This window comes from Peromyscus leucopus, chromosome 1 (assembly GCF_004664715.2).
Source record: "Peromyscus leucopus breed LL Stock chromosome 1, UCI_PerLeu_2.1, whole genome shotgun sequence".
NCBI lineage: Eukaryota > Metazoa > Chordata > Mammalia > Rodentia > Cricetidae > Peromyscus > Peromyscus leucopus.
The window spans coordinates 90,822,301-90,842,348 of record NC_051063.1 but is presented as its reverse complement, the minus strand read 5'-3'; the positions used below and the strand labels follow the sequence as shown (position 1 = coordinate 90,842,348).

Here is a 20,048-nt window from a genome sequence, read left to right as displayed (position 1 = left end):
TCACAATTGCCTGTTAACTCCAGTTCCAGGAGGATCCAACACCTCTGGTCTCCATGGGCATTTGCACACACATGTGCACCCCCGACCCCCATAGACATAATTAAAAAAAAAAATCTTAAAAAAAAATTGAAAATCTAAAAAACAAATAAGGTGCAATGTGACTGAGAAAAGGATCTAAGGTTTACCTCTGGACTGCACATATAATTACACACAACATGTACATACACCAGCACACATTTGTGCACATACACACATAATATATAAAATACTTCCTCAAGTGAAAGAGGAGTCGAGAGGAGAAAATTTTAAGATGTACCGATATACATCATCATAGAAGCTGAAAGTAAAAGCTGATTAATGGCCGTGTCGGAAATCTCAGCACTTCTGAGGTAAGAGGGCTGATACAAGCTTGAGGCCGCCCTGGCCTATTAGTGAGTTCCAGGCAGCCGGGGAAGAGTATGGATAGCCTTAATGTAAGAGAGAAAAAGAAAAGGAGGGGCAAGGGTAAAGGGAGAGAAAGGTGGTTAACCAAGGCTGGGGAGAGTAAGAAAGAAGGAAGGATGGGAAAGGCTGATCAATGGATACCGAGGAACAAATAAATTCTGGTATGATAATGTATACCAGGGAGACTGGTGTACATAGATAATAACTATGTACTCTATATTTTTGAAAATCTCAATGAAAGGATTCGAAATGTTTTCACCATAAAGAAATGGTGAATGTTGAAACAATTATATTTGACAAGATCTAATTATACAAATATACATGTGTATAAAAACATTAATTTGTCCACTTTTTAATGTTTTAATCTATCAATTAAAATAATTTATTTGAATTAAGAAGCTATTTACCCAGATCGTTTTTTAAGCTGATTTCAGAAGGAGGTTCTGAATCCATTGGCACGTTAATTAACGTATAGCACACGTTCTCAGCTGCTGTCATGGTTTCTGTTTATAATCAACACAATACAAGATGAAAATGACGAAAGGAGCCAGGAAAGCTACAAAAAATGAATACAGGTATCAATTAGAAAAAAAAAAAAAAGGTAAGTTTCGCAAATCACTCCTGATCTTTATACTGCCTTCAGTTCTTTCCGTGTCGCTTCTGAGGATGTCGATCTCGAGTGTTTCCCCACTTCCATGAACTCTAGGGACAACCACACCGGACCCTGCTGGTCCGCTCCCCGGCCCAGGGTGTGGAAAGCTGTGGAGTCGAGGTCCACACAACAGTGACAACCCTGAGCACCACGTCACCGGGCAGTGATTTCCAACACAACACAGCCGGATCTGCTCCAGGAGGGCAGCCCGCGAGCGAAGACGCTGCAGAACCTTGGACTCCGCCGCCGTGGCGGGTCCCCCGTGGGTGCGCCCCAGCCGCCCCTTCCCGGCCTCCGTCCACGCACGGCCAGGCCTCAGGCTGCGCAGACCCCGGTTCCACAGCCCCGGGGCCGCGGCCCAGCTCCCCGCCCCCACCGCCTGGCGCCGCGGCCTAGCCAAGCGCCCGGCGTCTCCCCGTCCGGTGGTTCGCCAACCCCGCGCGACTGGCGCAAACCCGTGGCTCGGGGCTCAGGCCGCTACCTGGCTCCAAGGGGCGACGGCCGGGAAGGAACCGCGGAACCGTGGACTACAGCTCCAGCCAGCGGCTGCCTAGACGGATCCACCTAGTCCTTGGCTGACGTGGAAGGGGGCGGGGAGTCGAGCCAGGATGCAGCCGCAGATCCTGTACGGCGACCCAGGCAGGACAAGCTTTCTTCGTCCTGCGGCTGCGCGCTGTAAGTACATGCTATCCTCTCCCTTTCTCAGGGTTGGTTTCTGCAACAGAGTGAGCAAGTATTTAAGTTTTCCCGGTGAGTAGGCCCTGACTTAAGCGCTGTGGTCACTGAACAGTTCCCAGGAACTAAAACTTGTACAAAAGATCAACAGAAAAGTCCAGCGGACTCTCTTATTACTCTCATTTATAATAAATTGGAAAATTAACTGATTATTAAGCCGATGATTTTAGATATTTTAATAAGGCAACTTGGTTATATGAAGATACACTTGAGGGCTTAACACCTCTGGTGATCTGAATCTGGCTTTATTCAGTTGACCTGGAGTTACGTGAATATCAGAAGTTGTCTGGCAACTATTAATTCTACTCTTTATTCAAGAACTGTCTTTCACGATCCTTTCAGAGCACCCAATAGTTTAAAAGTTTGTATGCATAAAGGAGATAGTCAGTCTCAAAAGATTTTACTTTGTTTCCAACTTACAGCTACGATTAGATATATAGTTCTTGTTCATTTGTGGTTCCATATCCCATGCCAATGTCCTAGTCAATTATTAATAACAAAATATTTGAAAACCTCAGCAGGGTCTTCCAAAATTGGTCTTGAAAAGAGGGTTTTCAGTTTCTGAGCAGTTGTAATTACAGGTGTGTACCACATGGATGCATATTGTGTATACAAGGTCTGATGGACCTGTTTTGTTGACCTGTTCACCTCACTTGGGAACACAGAATACAAATAGTATATCATCACCTGGAATGCAGCTATTCTGACATTTCTCTTTTCTGGAAACACTAAGTTAAAAAAAATTCCCCCAGGACTCAAAATATACCAGAGGACTGTATGTTTCCAACACTTTAAGGGTGACCTCTCTGATGGCATTTTTTTTTTAAATTTTAGATGGTTTTACTATATAAGCCCAGCCTGACCTTCTCCATCTTACTGCTCTCTTGCCTCAGCCTCCCAAGTGCTAGGATTACAGGCACTTGGCATCACACCTGGCCTGTGTGTTTTTTTAAAAAAAAGTTTTAAATCGGGGCTGGAGAGATTGCTCAGCGGTTAAGAGCACTAGCTGTTCTTCCAGAGGTCCCGAGTTCAATTCCCAGCAACTGCATGGTGGCTCGCAACATACATGCAGACAAAGGGCATAATGCAGACAAAGCACTTGTAAATAAATAAGTCACTAAATGCTTTTAATCTAGGTAATTGTAGGATAAAATTCTTCTGGCAAGCCCTATAGTTCCTTCCCCTGGTTCCTCTGAATAGTGAAGTCTTGGAGGAAACTGACCTGTCTCCTTATGGAGATTTGACCAGTTTAGATATTCTCATTTATGTACTTGCTTCTAGACAGTCAAGACAGAGAACAGTCCTACCAGAGACCCTCCTGCTGTCCCAACCACTGTCACAGCCATATGCCCACCTTAACCCTGGCAACTATCTATCCATTCCAGTCTATAAATAGAATCATACAATGGAGTCTTGAAGATTAGCTTTCTTCTACTCAGCATAATTCTCTAGAATGAGATGCATTCAAGAACGTTCCTTTTGTGTACTCATTTTTTTCACATGGAATGCAGTTATTAGTTTTCCAAATTCACTTGAAATTACACCAAACAAGGTATAGAGATTAGGTTTAGGAATGAGAAGGCTCAGCAGTTTAGGACCATCTTGGTGTAGTCTAACCATGTCCATGCATCATGTTAAACTTTAGGGTTCTTTATGACTGATTCACTAAGGAAACTTAGAAGTATGACAAGAGCCGGGCGGTGGTGGCGCACGCCTTTAATCCCAGCACTCGGGAGGCAGAGGCAGGCGGATCTCTGTGAGTTCGAGGCCAGCATGGGCTACCAAGTGAGCTCCAGGAAAGGCGCAAAGCTACGCAGAGAAACCCTGTCTCAAAAAAAACCAAAAAAAAAAAAAAAAAAAAAATAGAAGTATGACAAGATAGCATTTTAGGTCTGCACCTGAACTTGCCACTGGTAATGTGCATGGTTTTGCTTTTTAAAACTTGGAGCTTCTTGAGCAGATATCAAGACCTTATATAACTTCACTAATTTTTTGTTTTTTTTTTTTTTTTTGTTTTCTGAGACAGGGTTTCTCTGTGAAACAGTCCTGGCTGTCCTGGAACTCACTCTGTAGCCCAGGCTGGCCTTGAACTTACAGAGATCCGCCTGGGTCTGCCTCCCGAGTGCTGGGATTAATGGTGTGCGCCATCACCACCTGGCACTAATTTTAATAAAGTATATTTTCGAAACTTTTAACCCTAGAATGTCATATCATTTTGAATGTTCTCCAAATCACAAATTATTTCAATGTAAAAATTTGAGTATCAGAATTATAAAAGTATACAATTGAGCACACTAAGGACTAGAGACTTGCTCCAAACTGCTTAATGGTCAACACTAAGAGTTTAGAACATGAGTTTGTTTGTTTGTTTTGGAGACAGGGTTTCTCTGTGTAGTTTTGGTGCCTGTCCTGGATCTCGCTCTGTAGCCCAGGCTGGCCTTGAACTCACAGAGATCTGCCTGGCTCTGCCTCCCAAGTGCTGGGATTAAAGGTGTGCACCACCACTGTCCGGCAGAACACGAGTTCTGACATCTATTTTTCGGCTCTTTATTTTTGACAGTACCAGTTCTTCAGAACTGCACCTCAAGATGCTCAGATTCCAGATGACATCATCTTTGTGTCAGTGGGAAGACCTACATGACACTAGCAATCTAACTGCTCAGTTATTCAGCAGATTAAATGGAGTAACTGAGCGCAACAGACTAAACATAAAAGGACATCACAACGAACTCTGTAAGGTCCCTAAAGTGGAAAACTTTTGTGTGGGAGGTCCAACACCTGTACATATTAGTGGAAGGCTGGAGGAGCATAAGCATTCTGCTCTGTCATCCTGATTTACTCCCCAAAGCCAGGGTCTCACTGAACCTGGAGACAGACTAGCAGCCAGTAAGCAGCAGCCAGCCTGGTATCTTGTAGTGCTGGAGTTAATGGTGTAATTCATGCTGGCACAGCATGTGGCTCTTAATGAATTTGTTTTTTCTATTTCCAAAGTGGGGAGAATTTTGAAAATCAGTCTTTAGACTAGAACCGCATACACACTAGGGGAAAAACAAAAAACCCAACCTATTTGCCAGAGTCCAGCTCTAGCAGGGTTCACGTCCCAAAGATGAGGTGTGGAGTCAAGTCTGTGAGGGGAAGGAGGAGACTGACATAATCTGAGGGTGAATCGTGATGGCTGCCACTTTACTGAAAGAAAAGGCCATACTTTTATACTCACTAATTGCACAAGGATTAAATGGGAGAAAGGGGGCATGTGAGCTGGGGTGTGGCTTATGATCAGGGATTGAGGAAACATGACCTTCACAAGTTAAATAGGCACCACAGTCATATGGAAGGGCCACAAGTTCTCTTGCCAGAGACAAGAATGTCTCCATTTTTAGCAAGCAGAAACTTTCTTCAAGCCTGTGAGGGAATAGGGGCTTTTGTCTAAATGCCTGATCTTTGGAAAAGGACTTTCTTGGGGTACCAGACCATTATTGAACACTGCATTTTTTTTTTAAAAAATATGGCTTAGTTTATCCAAATAGCTAAAGCTTAACATAAGCAAAGATGAAGCTAGACAAGTATTACTGTGAATCTGAGTAGACCTTAGGAATTGATAAATCTTGATTGTTAAATATACCTTATTTATCAAACATATCTAAATTTTTCTAGCAGCTTGGTATTGACTTGTGTGGGCGTAGGCAGTTATCACACTATAAGGTTTCACAGTAGCCAGTACCTAGGGTAGGCTTTCGGACAAAAGGAGAGCACAAGGAAGGTGAGGTTGTGAGCCAGAAGCAGAGGAAGCAGATGAACATGCCATGCTGAAAAAAGGTACCACCACATGGTAGAGCGTAGAGAAGAAATATGGGTTAATTTAAGATGTAAGAGCTCGTTAGTAGCTAGTATCTAGTTAGTTTAATAGTAAACCTAAGCTCTTGGCTGAGCTTTTATAATAAGTTTGTGTGGTTATTTGGGAGCTGGCTGGTGGGACAGAAAAATCCCGCCTACACATCCTTATGCTCCACTGAAGCCCACAGGAAAGGTGAGAATCATTAAAAGTGAAAGTAAAGGGTGCTGGAGAATTGTGATCCACAGTCAAAATGCTGGAACTTTGTTAAGCAGCAATTGTTGCTATGTGGTCCATACCACCTACTAAAACTATCCTTAGAATTAAGTTCAATGTAAAACACTGTCACTTTTTAATCTTTAGTTGAGTTTTAGCCAAGTAATAGTTTGTATTTAGGAAACAGATTTAAAAAAAAAAAAGCACACGATTTTTATCTTTTAACCACAGATCCACTCAGCACGGGGAAGAAATACAAGTTATTAATTTTAGCCTCCCTCTCTAGACCATGCACTAAAGTCCAGGAAGTCAGGAACTTTGTAGTTGTAGTGTTTCGTATGTGCTTGATGCAACTCCACAGTAGTTTGCCACATGGTACTTGTGGCCAGTTCCCAAACTTAAATGACAGGTCTCTGAGGTTATTTCCAGTGCAGAGACTGACATTACCTACACACAAATAATCAGAGATAATAACAAAGCTATTAGGGTGTGTGTGTGTGTGTGTGTGTGTGTGTGTGTGTGTGTTTTGTTTTCTTTCCAGTCTTCCTTCAAGAAGATCTAGAGAGATCCAAGCAACTGAATTGTTTTTTGTTTTCTTTTTTGTTTTTGGAGACAGGGTTTCTCTATGTAACAGCTCAAGCTATCCTGGAACTCACTCTGTAGACCAGGCTAGCCTCAAACACAGAGATTCACTTGCCTCTGCCTCCCAAGTGCTGGGACTAAAGGCATGCACCACAATGCTTGGCCACAAATTCTTTTAACTATAGTATTTCTTGAAAGGGCCTCTCTAAACCAGGACTAAGTGATTTGTCTAAAGAGAAAATTCACTGGTTAGGACTTAGGTCTAAACTCTGGGTTACCATCCACAGAGAAACCTTCTCTAGAAAGGGGTGCTACACTGGGAAATCGCTCCTCCAACCTTAACAACACTGTAATGCTGTCTGCAGTTGAAACTACTTACAAACAGAAACTTGATACGACAGGAGGTGAAACAATTTTATTTCACAGTTGTCTTTAAAACTGCAAAGACACTATTTTCTTCATATAAAAACATTGGTATAGATACCTATACTTTCTAGAAAATGATTATGTAGACCCTTTCAAAGAAAATGCACCCATTATATGGTTTCTGTGAAGTTGCTTGGAGAAAACTCACATCTGGACTGATTCCTAAAACATACCACCCCATACTCTGCAGCTGTTGGTTTTAAGTACAGATTATTGTCACCAGTGTATGTCTCTGCATCCTCATATCTTTGTATCCTTTATCACTTAATGTTCCATTGGTTCATCAGCTTTTTCTGCAGGTTCATCAGCAGCCTGTGAAGGCTTTAAAAGAGAAAAAGTGAAAAGATGTAAAGTGAACATTTAATATACACTCCTAAATCACAGGTACGATGTAAGAAATTAGTGAGAAAAGGGGTTAAAAGATATCACAGACACTTGATTTCAGTACAATATCCTGTTAAAATTTTTTAATAAAGCTTTAAAAAAGTATACATATATATAAAAATAAAATTTCAGTTCTTCAAACTTAAAGATCATCCACAATTAATTCTACTTTTTATCATTTGTCTTAAGAGTTAAGACTTTCTTATTTTACACTACTATGCTTAAAACACAGCCAGTAGCACCTTTTAGATTTCCTTCTGTTCAGAAAAAACATCAATACCCACAAACTAGCTACATGGGACTCTAGAGCATTCTTCCTAACAGTGCTAATTCTTACTAACAACAACTAAAATACAGATCTTACCCTCCCAAACAGCACCAATAGTATATTTGCCAAGTTGAGGAAAATTAAAAAACTCAAGCTGGAAGAAACTCTACCACTACCACTCCTTTTTTGGAGAGGGTTTCACTGTGTTGGGATTATAGGATGATCCTATAATCTGTAGGTAAAATTTCTGAACCACTTTTTATATTTCACAGCCATGAAATCCACCTCCATTAATAGCAAATGTGAGCAGTGTGTGGAGTGCATGCCTGTTATCCTACAAGCTTAGAGGCTTTGGTAGGAAGATAAGTTTGAAGGGGAAAAAAATCAAATGCATATTCTCAGGAAAAATTTATAACCCTAGACTAACTTTATTTTCAGTTTTTAAATAATCTATTTATTTAAATATTAATTTAATTTAATTAATTTAAATATATATGTGTGTGTGTGTGTGTGTGTGTGGTGTTTTGCCTGCATGTATGTCTGTGTGAAGGGGTCAGATTTGGAGTTACAGACAGTTGTTAGCTGTCATGTGGGTGCTGGGAATTGAACTGGGGTCCTCTGGAAGGGCAGTCAATGCTCTTAACTGTTGAGCCATCTCTCCAGCCCCTATTTTCAGTTTTTAAATCAGTATTTCTTAATGTTTTTGGTCACCACTTATGGAGAGCCAACTTAAATGTCCAAAGCTAGCTCCCAACAAGTATTCTTTTCCAGACCTTTCTCAGAAGAATATAGGCTAGCCCTGTCTCTCACTTTAACCTAAAGAATGTGCTAAAGTGAAGTTGTATCAGTCCTGAGTTCTAGCCTTTAGAATGGCTGGCAACCTTCACTTTTGAGCTTTTCCAAGCTCTGCCTACCACTCTGTCAGAGGGGCCCTGAGAATACATAGACAGAAGCCTAGTCATTCTAGTAGTCTACAGCCTTCTAGCTGACTCTGAGTGAGATACCTAGAAAGCCAGTGAAGAATGAAGTCATCTTGGATGCTCTGCCCCTTCTTCAATCAGACTGCGGCATTTGTGAGAGCCCAAACGAGAGCAGCAGAGCCATCTAGTTATGCCTTGGTCCATACATAACAGAACTCTGAGAAATGTGGTCTAACCCTGAAAATTTTGGGGTCACCTTAATTATGTTACAATAGAAAACCAAACTCTTATCTCTTTTTGTGTTTATGGAGATCATTGCCCCTTCAATATTTAACTTGACTCAGTTTTCTCTTTGTTATTTCAATTATGAATCTATCTTAACAATTAAAAACAAAAGTAGGGAATTTACATGGCTGTGATAGGAACAGCAGCTTACAGTAAAGCTGACTGGTAACATACCTGTGCTTTTCTCTGTGGTCTTTCTTCAAGACCGTCCAGGAATGGCGACACATCATCATCATCATAGATTGTAAACTCCAAGTCTTTACCAACAATTCCAATGGAAACATTCTGAGGGTGGAAAGGGAAAATTAATGTGTATGATAAAATGCTGGGCAAAAAAAGTAGAAAAAACTAACACAGCATTTAAATTCAAAGTTTGAAAAACTGTATGCAGGTGTAAAAGAGTCAGGAAACTATGGCTCTTTTCAATTACAGATTCAATATTCACTTTTGGTTATCATGAGTAGCCTCAAAGGTCCACATTATCTAGAAACAAAGTCTTCACCTAGAGCAGTGTTCTCTACCTTCCCAACACTATGGTACTTTAATACAGTTCCTCATGCTCTGGTGATGCCCAACCACAAAATTATTTTGTTGCTACTTTGTAACTAATTTTGCTACTGTGATGGATGAGAATGTAAATATCTGATATGCAACCCCTGTGAAAAGGTTGTATGACCCCCGAAGGGGGTCATGGCTCATGGGCTGTGAACCACTGAAATAGATACTAAATAACAATTACCCAATAACTAACAAATAGCTTTACAATGCTATCACACTTAAAAGTATTACACCCAAGTATACCTTCCCTGCTCTTTTATGATCACACAACTTAGTTCTTAGATCATCCACAACCCCTCTCCCTCCCCCAGTGCTGAGGACTGCTTGTCAGGAGCAAGTACTTTACCCCTGAACCACACCCTAACCCCAATCTCCCCTTCTCTTAACATTCTCCATCCTTCAGCTGGAAACCTGTTTTTCCATTTCATTGAGAAAACAAAAGCAACTGGGAGACAGACAAATTTTCTTTCTTTCCATTACTATGAATAAATACTTATTTTTTCTTGATAGCCAATCTTTCCACATCTGTGTTGATAAAAGACACAGCTCTGACACAGCTCTGGCCAGTTTCCTCATATCTTTCCTATATAATAACTATTTCGTTTTACACAGAATTATTACTATAATCATACACCAAACGTGATGTAATTTCTTCCATCTTAAAAATCTTAAACAGTGAAAAATATTTACTACCTCTTTGCCCAGGCAGTACTCCATATTTGTCTGGAATAATCAATGGAAAAAAACTTATCTCCTCCAAAGAGATCTCTCAACTCCTCTTCTCTAGAGTCCATTCTTCTCAAGGCCTTCCTTCCCCAGTCAACTAGAATTGCTTGTCAAGTCCTTGGGCTACCACTGTTAATGCAGTGGGTAGTTTTCAATTTGTACCTTCTTGGTTTCTTAGCAGGTTTCTTCTCCAAGTCCCTTCACTTGCTTTCAAGGCTGTCTCATTTTCCAGGTTTTCCTCTGTCTCAGGTTGTCTTTCTGAGTCTCTTGCTAACACCTACTAATCTCCCAATCTCTTAAAGGTTAGAGTGTTTTTGGCCTAATCCTCAAAGTGATTATCTATTATCTTTAGAAACCATACCTATTCTACTCTTTAAATGTCATTTCTATGTAAAGACTCCAACATTTTTAACTCTAACCTGGACCACTCTCCACAGAAGTCTAGTGGGTACTGAAAACTGCTTCTTGTCTATCAATTAGACAGACAGGCATTTTGAATTTTATACATCTTAAACTGACTTACCTTTTTCTATAATGTCTGTCCCTAAACCTGTTCCTTCCACTCTCATAACCACCTCAGTAAAATGATAACTCTTTCTTCCAGTTTATCACGTCAAAAACCTTAAAAGCATCATGCTCCAATCCTAACAAACTTGTGAGCAAATTCTAATTCCCCAATATCTAACACCGAATCACTTCTCTATCACTGTTCCTGTATGTATGTATGTATGTATGTATGTATGTGTGTATATGTGTGTGTGTGTGTGTGTGTGTGTGTGTGTGTGTGTGTGTATATAAAAACATATATATCATTTCTGATTTCTTGCCTTCTCATTTTCATCTTGTTCACTGGCTCCAAGTCTACTGACTTCCTTCTTTAAACACTGGGAAAATTTGGCCTCATGATTTTTGCACATGTGTTTGCTGGAATAATCTTACTCCAGACACCAGTATGGCTCACTTACCTTCTTTAGGTCTTTTCTGCAAATTTCACTTCATTGGTGGTCATCCTTGATCACTGTTTTAAATTACATCCACTCACTAATGACCAACACTCAATAGGCTCTTTCTATTGTGTTGTTATTCCTTCAGCACTTGTCACCTTCTGATATAGCAGGTCACTTATTTATGTATATATTATTTACCCTCCCATTAGACTCTAATGAAGGCCAAGATACTTGTTGAATTATACTCTCAACACCTGGAGAATGTCTGAATACAGCAAGTGCTCAATATATCTGTTAACACTGTTAAAAACACAGAAAGGGCCTGGTGGTGCAGGCTTGCCACTCTAGCACCTGAGGTGAAAGCAGGAGGATCAGGAGGTCAAGGTCATCCTCAATTACAGAGCAGGTTGGAGGCTAGCCTAGGTTATACTATACTTTTCTAAAACAAACAAAACAAAAGTAACAACAAACCAAAGACAAAGGTATGACTAACTACTTTCCGAAACAAAACAAAACTGAAGAACATTCACATTTACTGATTTTATTGCTACATAAACTCCCACCCCAATTTAAAACATGACATTTCAAAACCAGATCTTTTTGTGAATAGAAAGGAAAAATGACCTAAGGCAGCCCAATTAAAATAACTTAAGCAATGCTATCTCATTACTTGTGATTGAGGATTAAACTACACTGTTAATAACTACAATTGGAACTATGAGTTACCTTTGTGGTCAGGTCCTGCTCTGCAGGGAGTGTTTCTCTTAAGGCACGCAGACCATGCTTAACCAGCTCATCCATATTGCCTGTATGCAATAAATTAAAAATAATTTCTTAGTTTCACTATCATATAAGGCTTCTTTTAATTATCAAGTCTATAGCCTGAAACTGTGGTTTGAGTGATACTGCACAGAATAAAATAGCCAATAGTTTAATGTTAGCTGTATAATCTAATCTAATATCAACCAACATCAATCACTATTTGATGTCTTTTATTAATAAATATGATGTTCTTTTACTAGGTTAACTAAAAGTCCCAATTCACAAATGCCATTCTAGTTTTGTAGAATGTTTTATAGAATGTTGGCTCTTATATTCATTCAAGAGCCTTTAACTCATCCTATGGGGTCATATTACCTGACACTAAAACCATCACAGAAAACTACAGACCAATCTCCCCTATCAATAAAGACACTAAAATAAGTGGCTCATATCTATTACCTTAGCACTTGGAGGGTATGGGGGCAGGGGTGGAGATTAGGAGTAGCTTGGGCTACATAGGTATTTCCAGGTCAGCCCTAACTACACAGTGTGATCTCATCTCAAAACAAAAAAGAAAAAAACAAAACAAAACAAAAAAAAAACCCAAAACCATTATTACCATTTCTACCACCACCAGAAACCAACAACATAGAGAAAAGATTACACATAATAACCAAGTGTGGTTTTTCTCAAGAATGTAAAGATGGTTAACATTTGAAAGGTCAATCAATGTAACACAATACGGACTTAATAGACTAAGAGAAAAAATATGTATGACCATTTCAATTAGATGTAACATGCATGGGATAAACTCCTACCTAATAAAAACATTCATTCAACTAGTATTTGAAGGAAACTTCCATCTATAAAATCTCACAGCTAACATCATATTTAAGAGAATAACTGAATTATACCCCTTCAGGATCAGGGGTAAAACAAGGACATATGCTTTCGGCACTTCTTTTTACCAGTTATAGACAAGGCATTTGATGAGACACAAAATGCACTGGTGTGGGAAGCAAGAAAGAAACAATACACATCAAGGCTGGGACTTGGGAAGTAAAACCACCTCTACTGCTAATGACGTGATCTAGTGGCATGATCTCAGATCTAAGGATTCCCCTGGAAAAAAGACTGGAATTAACGAAGGGTTCTTAAGGTTGGAAGACATGAGATCAATATACAATTATCAGATTTTTACAATGGGCAATCTGCAAATGATATTGAGAGACTCTTGTTTAAAACATAATGAAAAGAATAAAATGTGAATGAATTAAACAAAGAAAACACAAGACAAAAACTGAAAATTACAAAATACCATTGAAAGACTTAAGTAAATGTAACAAAATCCCATGTCTAGGCCTCAAAGACTTGTATAGATGTTGCCTAACTTACAATGGGGCTTCTCACAGTAAATAGCAAATGTTAAGTAAAATGTGCATTCAACCCACTTTGCCTACCAAATGTTAGAGCTTAGCAACATATGACTGTGTAGCTGGTCGAGACCATGCTGCCTCCCTGCATCATGATAGAGGGTCTTACCATATGTGACTAACTCATGATGAGATCAAAATTCAAATTCAGGAGTTCACTTCCTACTGAGTGCATGTTGTTTTTGTACGTCATAAATTCAAACTATCCTGAGCTGAGCCATCATAAATCAGTGTCATCTGTACAATAGTGGAAGTACCAATGCTCTACAGACTTAAACAATCCTTAAAGCTCCGTGGACAGAAGCATCACACAACTGCTATGACACTCCCTAAGGAATCCTTCAGGTTTCCGACTCATCTTTTCCTTCTGTGATCAAGCTTTGTGCCCTTATACTGCTCTAAATCTTACTTAGGGTATGACTACATGCTGAGTCTTAGTGCTCCAAAATCTCCCAATGTGTGGGTCATCTTGGGAACTCCCAGTCCAATTCTAACTCCTATATCCACTGAGCCTCAGATATTTCCTTCAAAGAATACTATATTGCCACAGGACAGGTTGTCTTAAAAGACAACCAAGAGAAATCTTTAAAGTCTTGATATTAACCCTTCTTCTAGTACAAAGCAAACACTTGAAAACCAGCTCATCATCTTACACCCTTCACCCTTTTCCCACAGCTATACTGACTTTTACTTATTTATGGGCCACTTAAAGCAGAAATGCTAAGTGGCCTAAAGTAGAAACAGACTTACAGACCAGAAGTTGTACACAGAATTTGCAAATAACAACTAGTGTAATGGTTTTCAGCTTTGGCTGGAACCTATTTCAGACCAAATGAATGAAGAATTTTCAACAAGGCTGGAGACACACCCACACTGTTTGTTTGTTTGCTTGTTTTTCCAAGACAGGGTTTCTCTGTGTAGCCCTGGCTTTTCTGGACCGTGCTTTGTAAACATCCACCTGCGCCTGCCTCCCAAGTGCTAGGATTAAAGGCATGAGTGCCTGGCTTGACACATTTATAGTTTGATAAAGTTTTCATATAGCTAGAAGTACAAGTTAGTATGTGTTACATAAACAGGCACTTTATGAACTTAGGACTTTTAAAAGCTAAAGACTAATGGTTTTCCTCATTTAGGATAGATTTACTAATTATATAAAGCCTAGAAGAGGCAAAACAAAGTAAAGTAAGCCAAACTACACTTACACTCCATAAATTCAGACATATGTCTCTCCAGGTAAGTCCGGGCTGACTGAGAACGGGCTCCAATAGACATAGCTCTGCAGTCAAAATAGTTAGCAGATGGACAGGTTTGGAAAATGTGAGGGCCCATGTCCTGTAAACAAAAAAACATACTATGAAACTTCAAAGTTTCTAGGCTTTAAACATTGTTAGGATATAATAGTGATAACTAGGATGGTTAATCACTGTCAATCTGACTGGATTTAAATCACCTAGGAGACACATCTCTAAGTTTGTGTGTGAAGGCATTTCTAGATAGGTTTTTTTGTTGTTGTTGCTTTCTCAAGACAGAGTTTATCTGTGTAGCCCTGGCTGTTCTGGAAATCATTCTGTAGACCAGGCTGGCACGAACTCAGAGATCTGCTCGCCTTTCTCCATATCGTTGATATTAAAGGCCTGTTCCACCATGCCCAGAGCCAGACAGGTTTAAATGAAAGGGGAAAACTCACTCTGACAGTGACTAACACCATTTCATGGGCTTTGTCCTGGCCTTAACTACAAGAGGAAATAAGCTGAATACCAGCATTCATCTCTTCCTGCATTCTAACTGGAATGCAGTGTGACTGGCTACCTCAAGCTCTTCTATGACAAACTTTGTCTCTTCCTTGGGTTGTTTATGTCAGGCATTTTGTCACAAAAACACAAAGTAACTAATACACGAACAATGCTCTAGGAACTTACATCATAACCAGCAATAAGCAGCCCAACACCATATGGTCTCCGGCCATACCGCTGTGTTGGGATCTGGGTCTCTGAAACTAGTTAAGGAGTTGGTTTCAACATTGTAATAAATTAAAGACTTTCAGCTGCTTCTTTGTTTTTTTTTTTTTTTCCTGAAACAGGGTCTCCATATGTAGCTATTGGCTGTCCTAGAATTCACTCTGTAGACTAGGCTGGCCTTGAACTCACAGAGATCTGCCTGCCTCTGCCTCCCGAGTGCTTGCACCACCTCTTCATGGAGACTTCTAGCCTCTTAATTGTTCCACAATCTTTTAAAAGTAAGTAATAGAATAGCATTCCTTTGGCCTAATATATATAAAGTTTGAATTTCCACCAAAGCCAAGCATGAACACCACAAAATGATCTCTTCCTATATAGGGATTCGTTTTGGATATAAAGGGCCAGAACTCTGGTAATAACTAGAACCATTAATAAATTTCACTCTCTAAAATTATAATTGAATAGTTCCCTAAAATTGGTCTGTTGTGTTTGGGAACCATCAGCTATTTATGAAGGCTAGTGAAAGAGTAATCCAGTTCCTCAAACCTTTACAATTTACAATCTGATTTATGTTTCATGCTATCACATTCCAATAACTAAGACAAATACTGAGTACCCAAACTCTTTAAGGTTTACATTTATAAATGCCAACATAAAGGATACTGCTTCCAATCAGAGACACAAGGCGAGATACTGGAAGTGGTCTGTCAAATACAAATCTGGAATCCAAACACTCCTGGCGCATAAAATTACTAAGAAAGAAAACAAACAAAAACTAGTTCATATTACAGAGAATAAATACAATCTAAACATTTAAACAAGGCAGTTTGATTCCATTTTGCTTTCCTGAAAACATTTTCATGGGGTACATACATAAAAATCAGAAAGATGAGATATGGCCAAAAAGATTCCTTTGAGTATGCACATGTGTGCAAGGGGCTACATGAAGATTTAAAAATAAATGACCAAGTGAGGCAGGGCAGCTCATCCCTATAATCGACCATTTGGAAAGTGAAGGCAAGAATTCTAAAACCAGGTTCTAGTAGTTTTCATACTAACTGAATGTTGGTCTGGTAATAGTTTAGATACTGAGTTAAGTAGCATGTTTGACCACATACCAGACTTCCTATTTTGAGAGCAGAAACACATGTAGTGTCATTCTACTACTAACTTAAGAGACTGGCTGATTAATTTGAAAAACCAATGGTAATATGGTCTTTACTCTCACATTCTTTCCTAATCAAACCCTGATGAACTGAAGAGATTAGCTTTGGCTACTTTCAGTTCTCTCCACTCTTTCTGAAAGTACTGTGTTAAGTGTTTTACATGTCAGGAGACTTATTGGGAAAGATTATTTAAGTTAACTAGCTCAATCTCAGATATTAAGTTATGAAGTGAGAATTTAATTGGTATGATCTCAAAGTCCTATCATTTCATTTATGTGCTATTTCTCAACAAGAAATATCTATTTCCTTGGGATAGTCAAAGAACTTGCCTATTACTCTCTATTTCACACCTAGTGTTATAATAAAATAGGTTTTAAGTTCTCTAAAGACAAAATCTATAACTGAGTCACCTTTCTATACCTGTATTATATACTACTGAGCTTTTTGAAAACAAATGTATAATAAATATTGACATAGAGGAGTGTCCAGCTCTTATGCATACAGGGCTTGAAACAATATACATGTCACCAACTATCTCATCCAGGGACTTTTCAAAACCATTAGGATGTTTAACACCACTATGAGAATTAGGAAATGGGAATACTTAGTAACACACTCAAATATTATAATTTATAATATTCTAGGGGCTGGAGAGATAACTCAGCTACTATTTCAGAGGACCCAGATTCAATTCCCAGTATCCACATGGCAGCTTACAACTTCTATACTCTAATACCAGGGGAATCTAATGTCCTCTTCTGGTTTCTGAGGGAACTGGGCACGCATTGGTACACAAACATACATGCAGACTAAACACCCATATAAATAAAATACATAGTTAAAAATTGTTAATATTCTGGGAGACAACTTCCTAAAATATCTTATTGGGGTATTTTCTAGAAAAATACACCTTTATGAATCAAAAGAGATACTTAATTTTTCATGGTCATACATACCATAACAGTCTAGCATCAGCAGTCAGACCCGCAATTGAGATACCAATATGGTTGTCAACATGGAGAATTTTCTTCTGGTGAGCTGCAAGTTCTGACTGTGCCCTCTAAATAGAGACACAGTATGATAGATATTTTAGTTTATACCTTTATTATTTATCAGTGAAACTTACATCTAATAGTTCTGTTTCCCAAAGGAGGAATTATCATTTCACTTACCTTCAATGCAACCAACACTGCATGTGTTTTTGACTTTAGACCAACTGTGGCTGAACCTTGTTTAACAGCTTCCATTGCATATTCAATTTGATGAATCCGGCCCTAAAAACAAAAAGAAAAGCACATCTTATAGTAACTTTAGAAGATCAATTTACAAATTAAAAATTAAAGTTTCCAGATCTCAGGTGAGCATAATTAAATTTCATTTTTAAAACCAATAAACTAATTCCCCCCCCTGCCCCGACTATCCTGGTACACCCATAATAGACAAGGCTGGCCTCCAGCTCACAGAGATCCCCATCTCTGCCTCTCGAGTGTGGAGATTAAAGGTGCGTGCCTCTACTACCCGACTAATTTTAATTCTAAGTTCAGCCTATAATTTCATTGTCTTTTAAAGATAAGGTTCTACTAAGCTGCTCAAACTGGCCTCCAACTCCATGATCCTCTGGCTTCAGCATCCTGACCAATAAGGTATGCACTACCAAGCCCAGTTCACAATCTCACAAGTTTCTGAACCTATTGCAGTCATGAAAAGCCACTTCATAGACATGGCATAAAACATTTTACCTGAGGGCTCCAAACAGTGACATCATTGTCATACTGGTTGCGAAACTGAAAGTGGAAGAAAGACAGATTAATATGAGAACATTACAAACCTCAAATTTTAACCTTTAAGACTTGTGCCTGCATGTGTTTCTGTTCAACCGTTAAAGACTTTCTGCTAGGGCAACTTTCCTGAAACATTATTACAGCACTCAGTTTGCAGGTCAATTCTACCTTAACCTTGGGCTGTTGGGATGAGTGGACCCGGGTCTTCCTAACTTCCTACTCTGCCACTCTCCACAGCACTCCCCTTGGGCAGTCAATTGCTAAAGTATGTATGTACACATCTACTTCTCTTTCTTTCTGCTTACACCATTCTCTTATACAGGGTTCAAATAATTTGCCAAAGGCCTTGAAATTGACTCAGTTTACATTATGATTAAAGTTATGTCTGGTTTAAACTTTGCTCTCTTCTTGTACCTTGTCACTGAATGAATTAACATATACACAAATCCCCAGTAAAGAGGTGGGCACAAATAGCTACAGTGGCAGAACCACTACAGTTATAACGCCATTACTAGAGCAAGTGCGTGTGCACTTGGGAGAATATTCGTGAGAATGAGAAGATCAAGAGTTCCTATGGCAGGAGCGACAGAAGTAGTTCAGGGCCCTTACGTTGTGAACCTGATTCCATCACTTCCCTTCTCATTTGTAACTAGGTGACAAAATAAAGTGACTGAATGGAGCTTCTTCCCATAGCACTCTAAGAAGTCGGATAAAGTCAAATGGACCCATGAAGAAGATGGGCATGGTCTAAGGACCTGACTGCGGGCTCAGGTCTGCGCCGGCGGTGCGGGAAGGCCAACTGGACTCCCATCCTCTTCCTCCAATGCAGTCACGAGGGACCACAGGGCCACCTGGAATCCGTCACTGAAGTAAACTGAGGGGCGAGGGTGGCTAGCTGGTCGAGAAAGAAGCGCCTGGACCCCATGTAAAGTGGAGAAGCCGCGCGAAAGGCCGCCCCAGCTACCGACCGCTCCTCGCCGGCCAGGCCGCAGATGCTGAATCACTGCCGGGGCCCGTTCGTCAGCTAAGCTCCCTCTCCCACCGCCCTGCGCCGCGCCAAGGGGAACAGAGGCCGATCCCCGACCGCGTCAGCGGACCTCAACCCCAAACCCTCCGAGGACCCGGGGCTCAACACACCATAGCTCTGGCGCGGCGACACTCAGACACAGCAGGAGACCCAGGAGCACGGACCCAACTACGGCTCGGTGATCTTCAGGGAAGCCTGCGGAGTTTTGACGGCCGCAGCGCAGGTAGCACAGTCTATCCCAGAGCCACGGATCGGCGTTTAACGCCTCCCCGCCTTCCAGCTCTGGGTGGGCGGGGTCTGGGGCGATGGAGGAACTGGGATTGGCGGGAAACTCTGGGGCGCTACTGCCTATGCGCAGAGAGAGCCGGGGCGTGGCTACACGTCATGCACGGATTTTCCTTGCATTTTTTTTTTTTTTTTGGCCAGGATTGCAGATTCCCGCCAACTCTCCATCCTCCTGCAGAACACCGCCGCCCAGTTCGGGGTGATGCGGCCATGCCGCATATCATCGCAGTCACAGTCCACAGAGGCTTGGGGAGTTGCCTGACAGAAAGAGGCTGCAGAAGAGGCCGTGTGTATGTGTGTGTGTGTGTGTGTGTGTGTGTGTGTGTGTGTGTGTGTGTGTGTGTGTGTGTTCGTGTTTCTGGTGTGTGTGTTTCTGACGTTTGCGTGTGTGGTGTGTGTATGTGGTGTGTGTGAGGTGTATATGTGTTTGTGTTCATATTTCTGGCCTTGAGTATCTTGAGGACTTGGAGAGCCCGTCCTTCATGGTTCCATGGTCATATCGCTCATTTTATGATCATTACTTGCTAGTGTCGGACTTTGAACTTCACCAGGGTTCTGTTCTGATATTTGATAATTCGCTGTCCACAACTAAATGCCGTGCCTGGTACATTAGGCCACTAGGGGGAGGGTGCGAGTTTCCTTACGAATTTTTACAGAGCAT

At 40.5% G+C, this 20,048-nt stretch overlaps 2 protein-coding genes across 2 annotated transcripts in view; both read right to left on the bottom strand.

Annotated features, from left to right (window-relative positions):
- Positions 1-1,702, bottom strand: part of Copb1 (COPI coat complex subunit beta 1) — a 42,428-nt gene extending 40,726 nt beyond the window's left edge. Inside the window, exons 1-2 of the mRNA XM_037211333.1 lie at positions 1,578-1,702; positions 852-1,000 (exon numbers count right to left, since the gene is read on the bottom strand). Coding sequence (XP_037067228.1) covers positions 852-942 — 91 coding nt within the window. The 5' untranslated portion in view covers positions 943-1,000; positions 1,578-1,702. The remainder of the gene's footprint in view (positions 1-851; positions 1,001-1,577) is intronic.
- A 5,156-nt stretch (positions 1,703-6,858) lies between these two features.
- On the bottom strand, positions 6,859-19,336 carry Psma1 (proteasome 20S subunit alpha 1). Its single transcript, XM_028875883.2, has 10 exons — positions 19,213-19,336; positions 18,034-18,078; positions 17,467-17,568; positions 17,251-17,354; positions 15,792-15,880; positions 15,090-15,160; positions 14,373-14,502; positions 11,702-11,781; positions 8,919-9,029; positions 6,859-7,208 (listed from the first exon to the last, which is right to left on the bottom strand). The coding sequence occupies exons 1-10, from the start codon at positions 19,213-19,215 to the stop codon at positions 7,152-7,154; spliced, it is 792 nt and encodes a 263-aa protein (XP_028731716.1). The 5' UTR covers positions 19,216-19,336; the 3' UTR covers positions 6,859-7,151.
- Between the last annotated feature and the right edge of the window lie 712 nt (positions 19,337-20,048).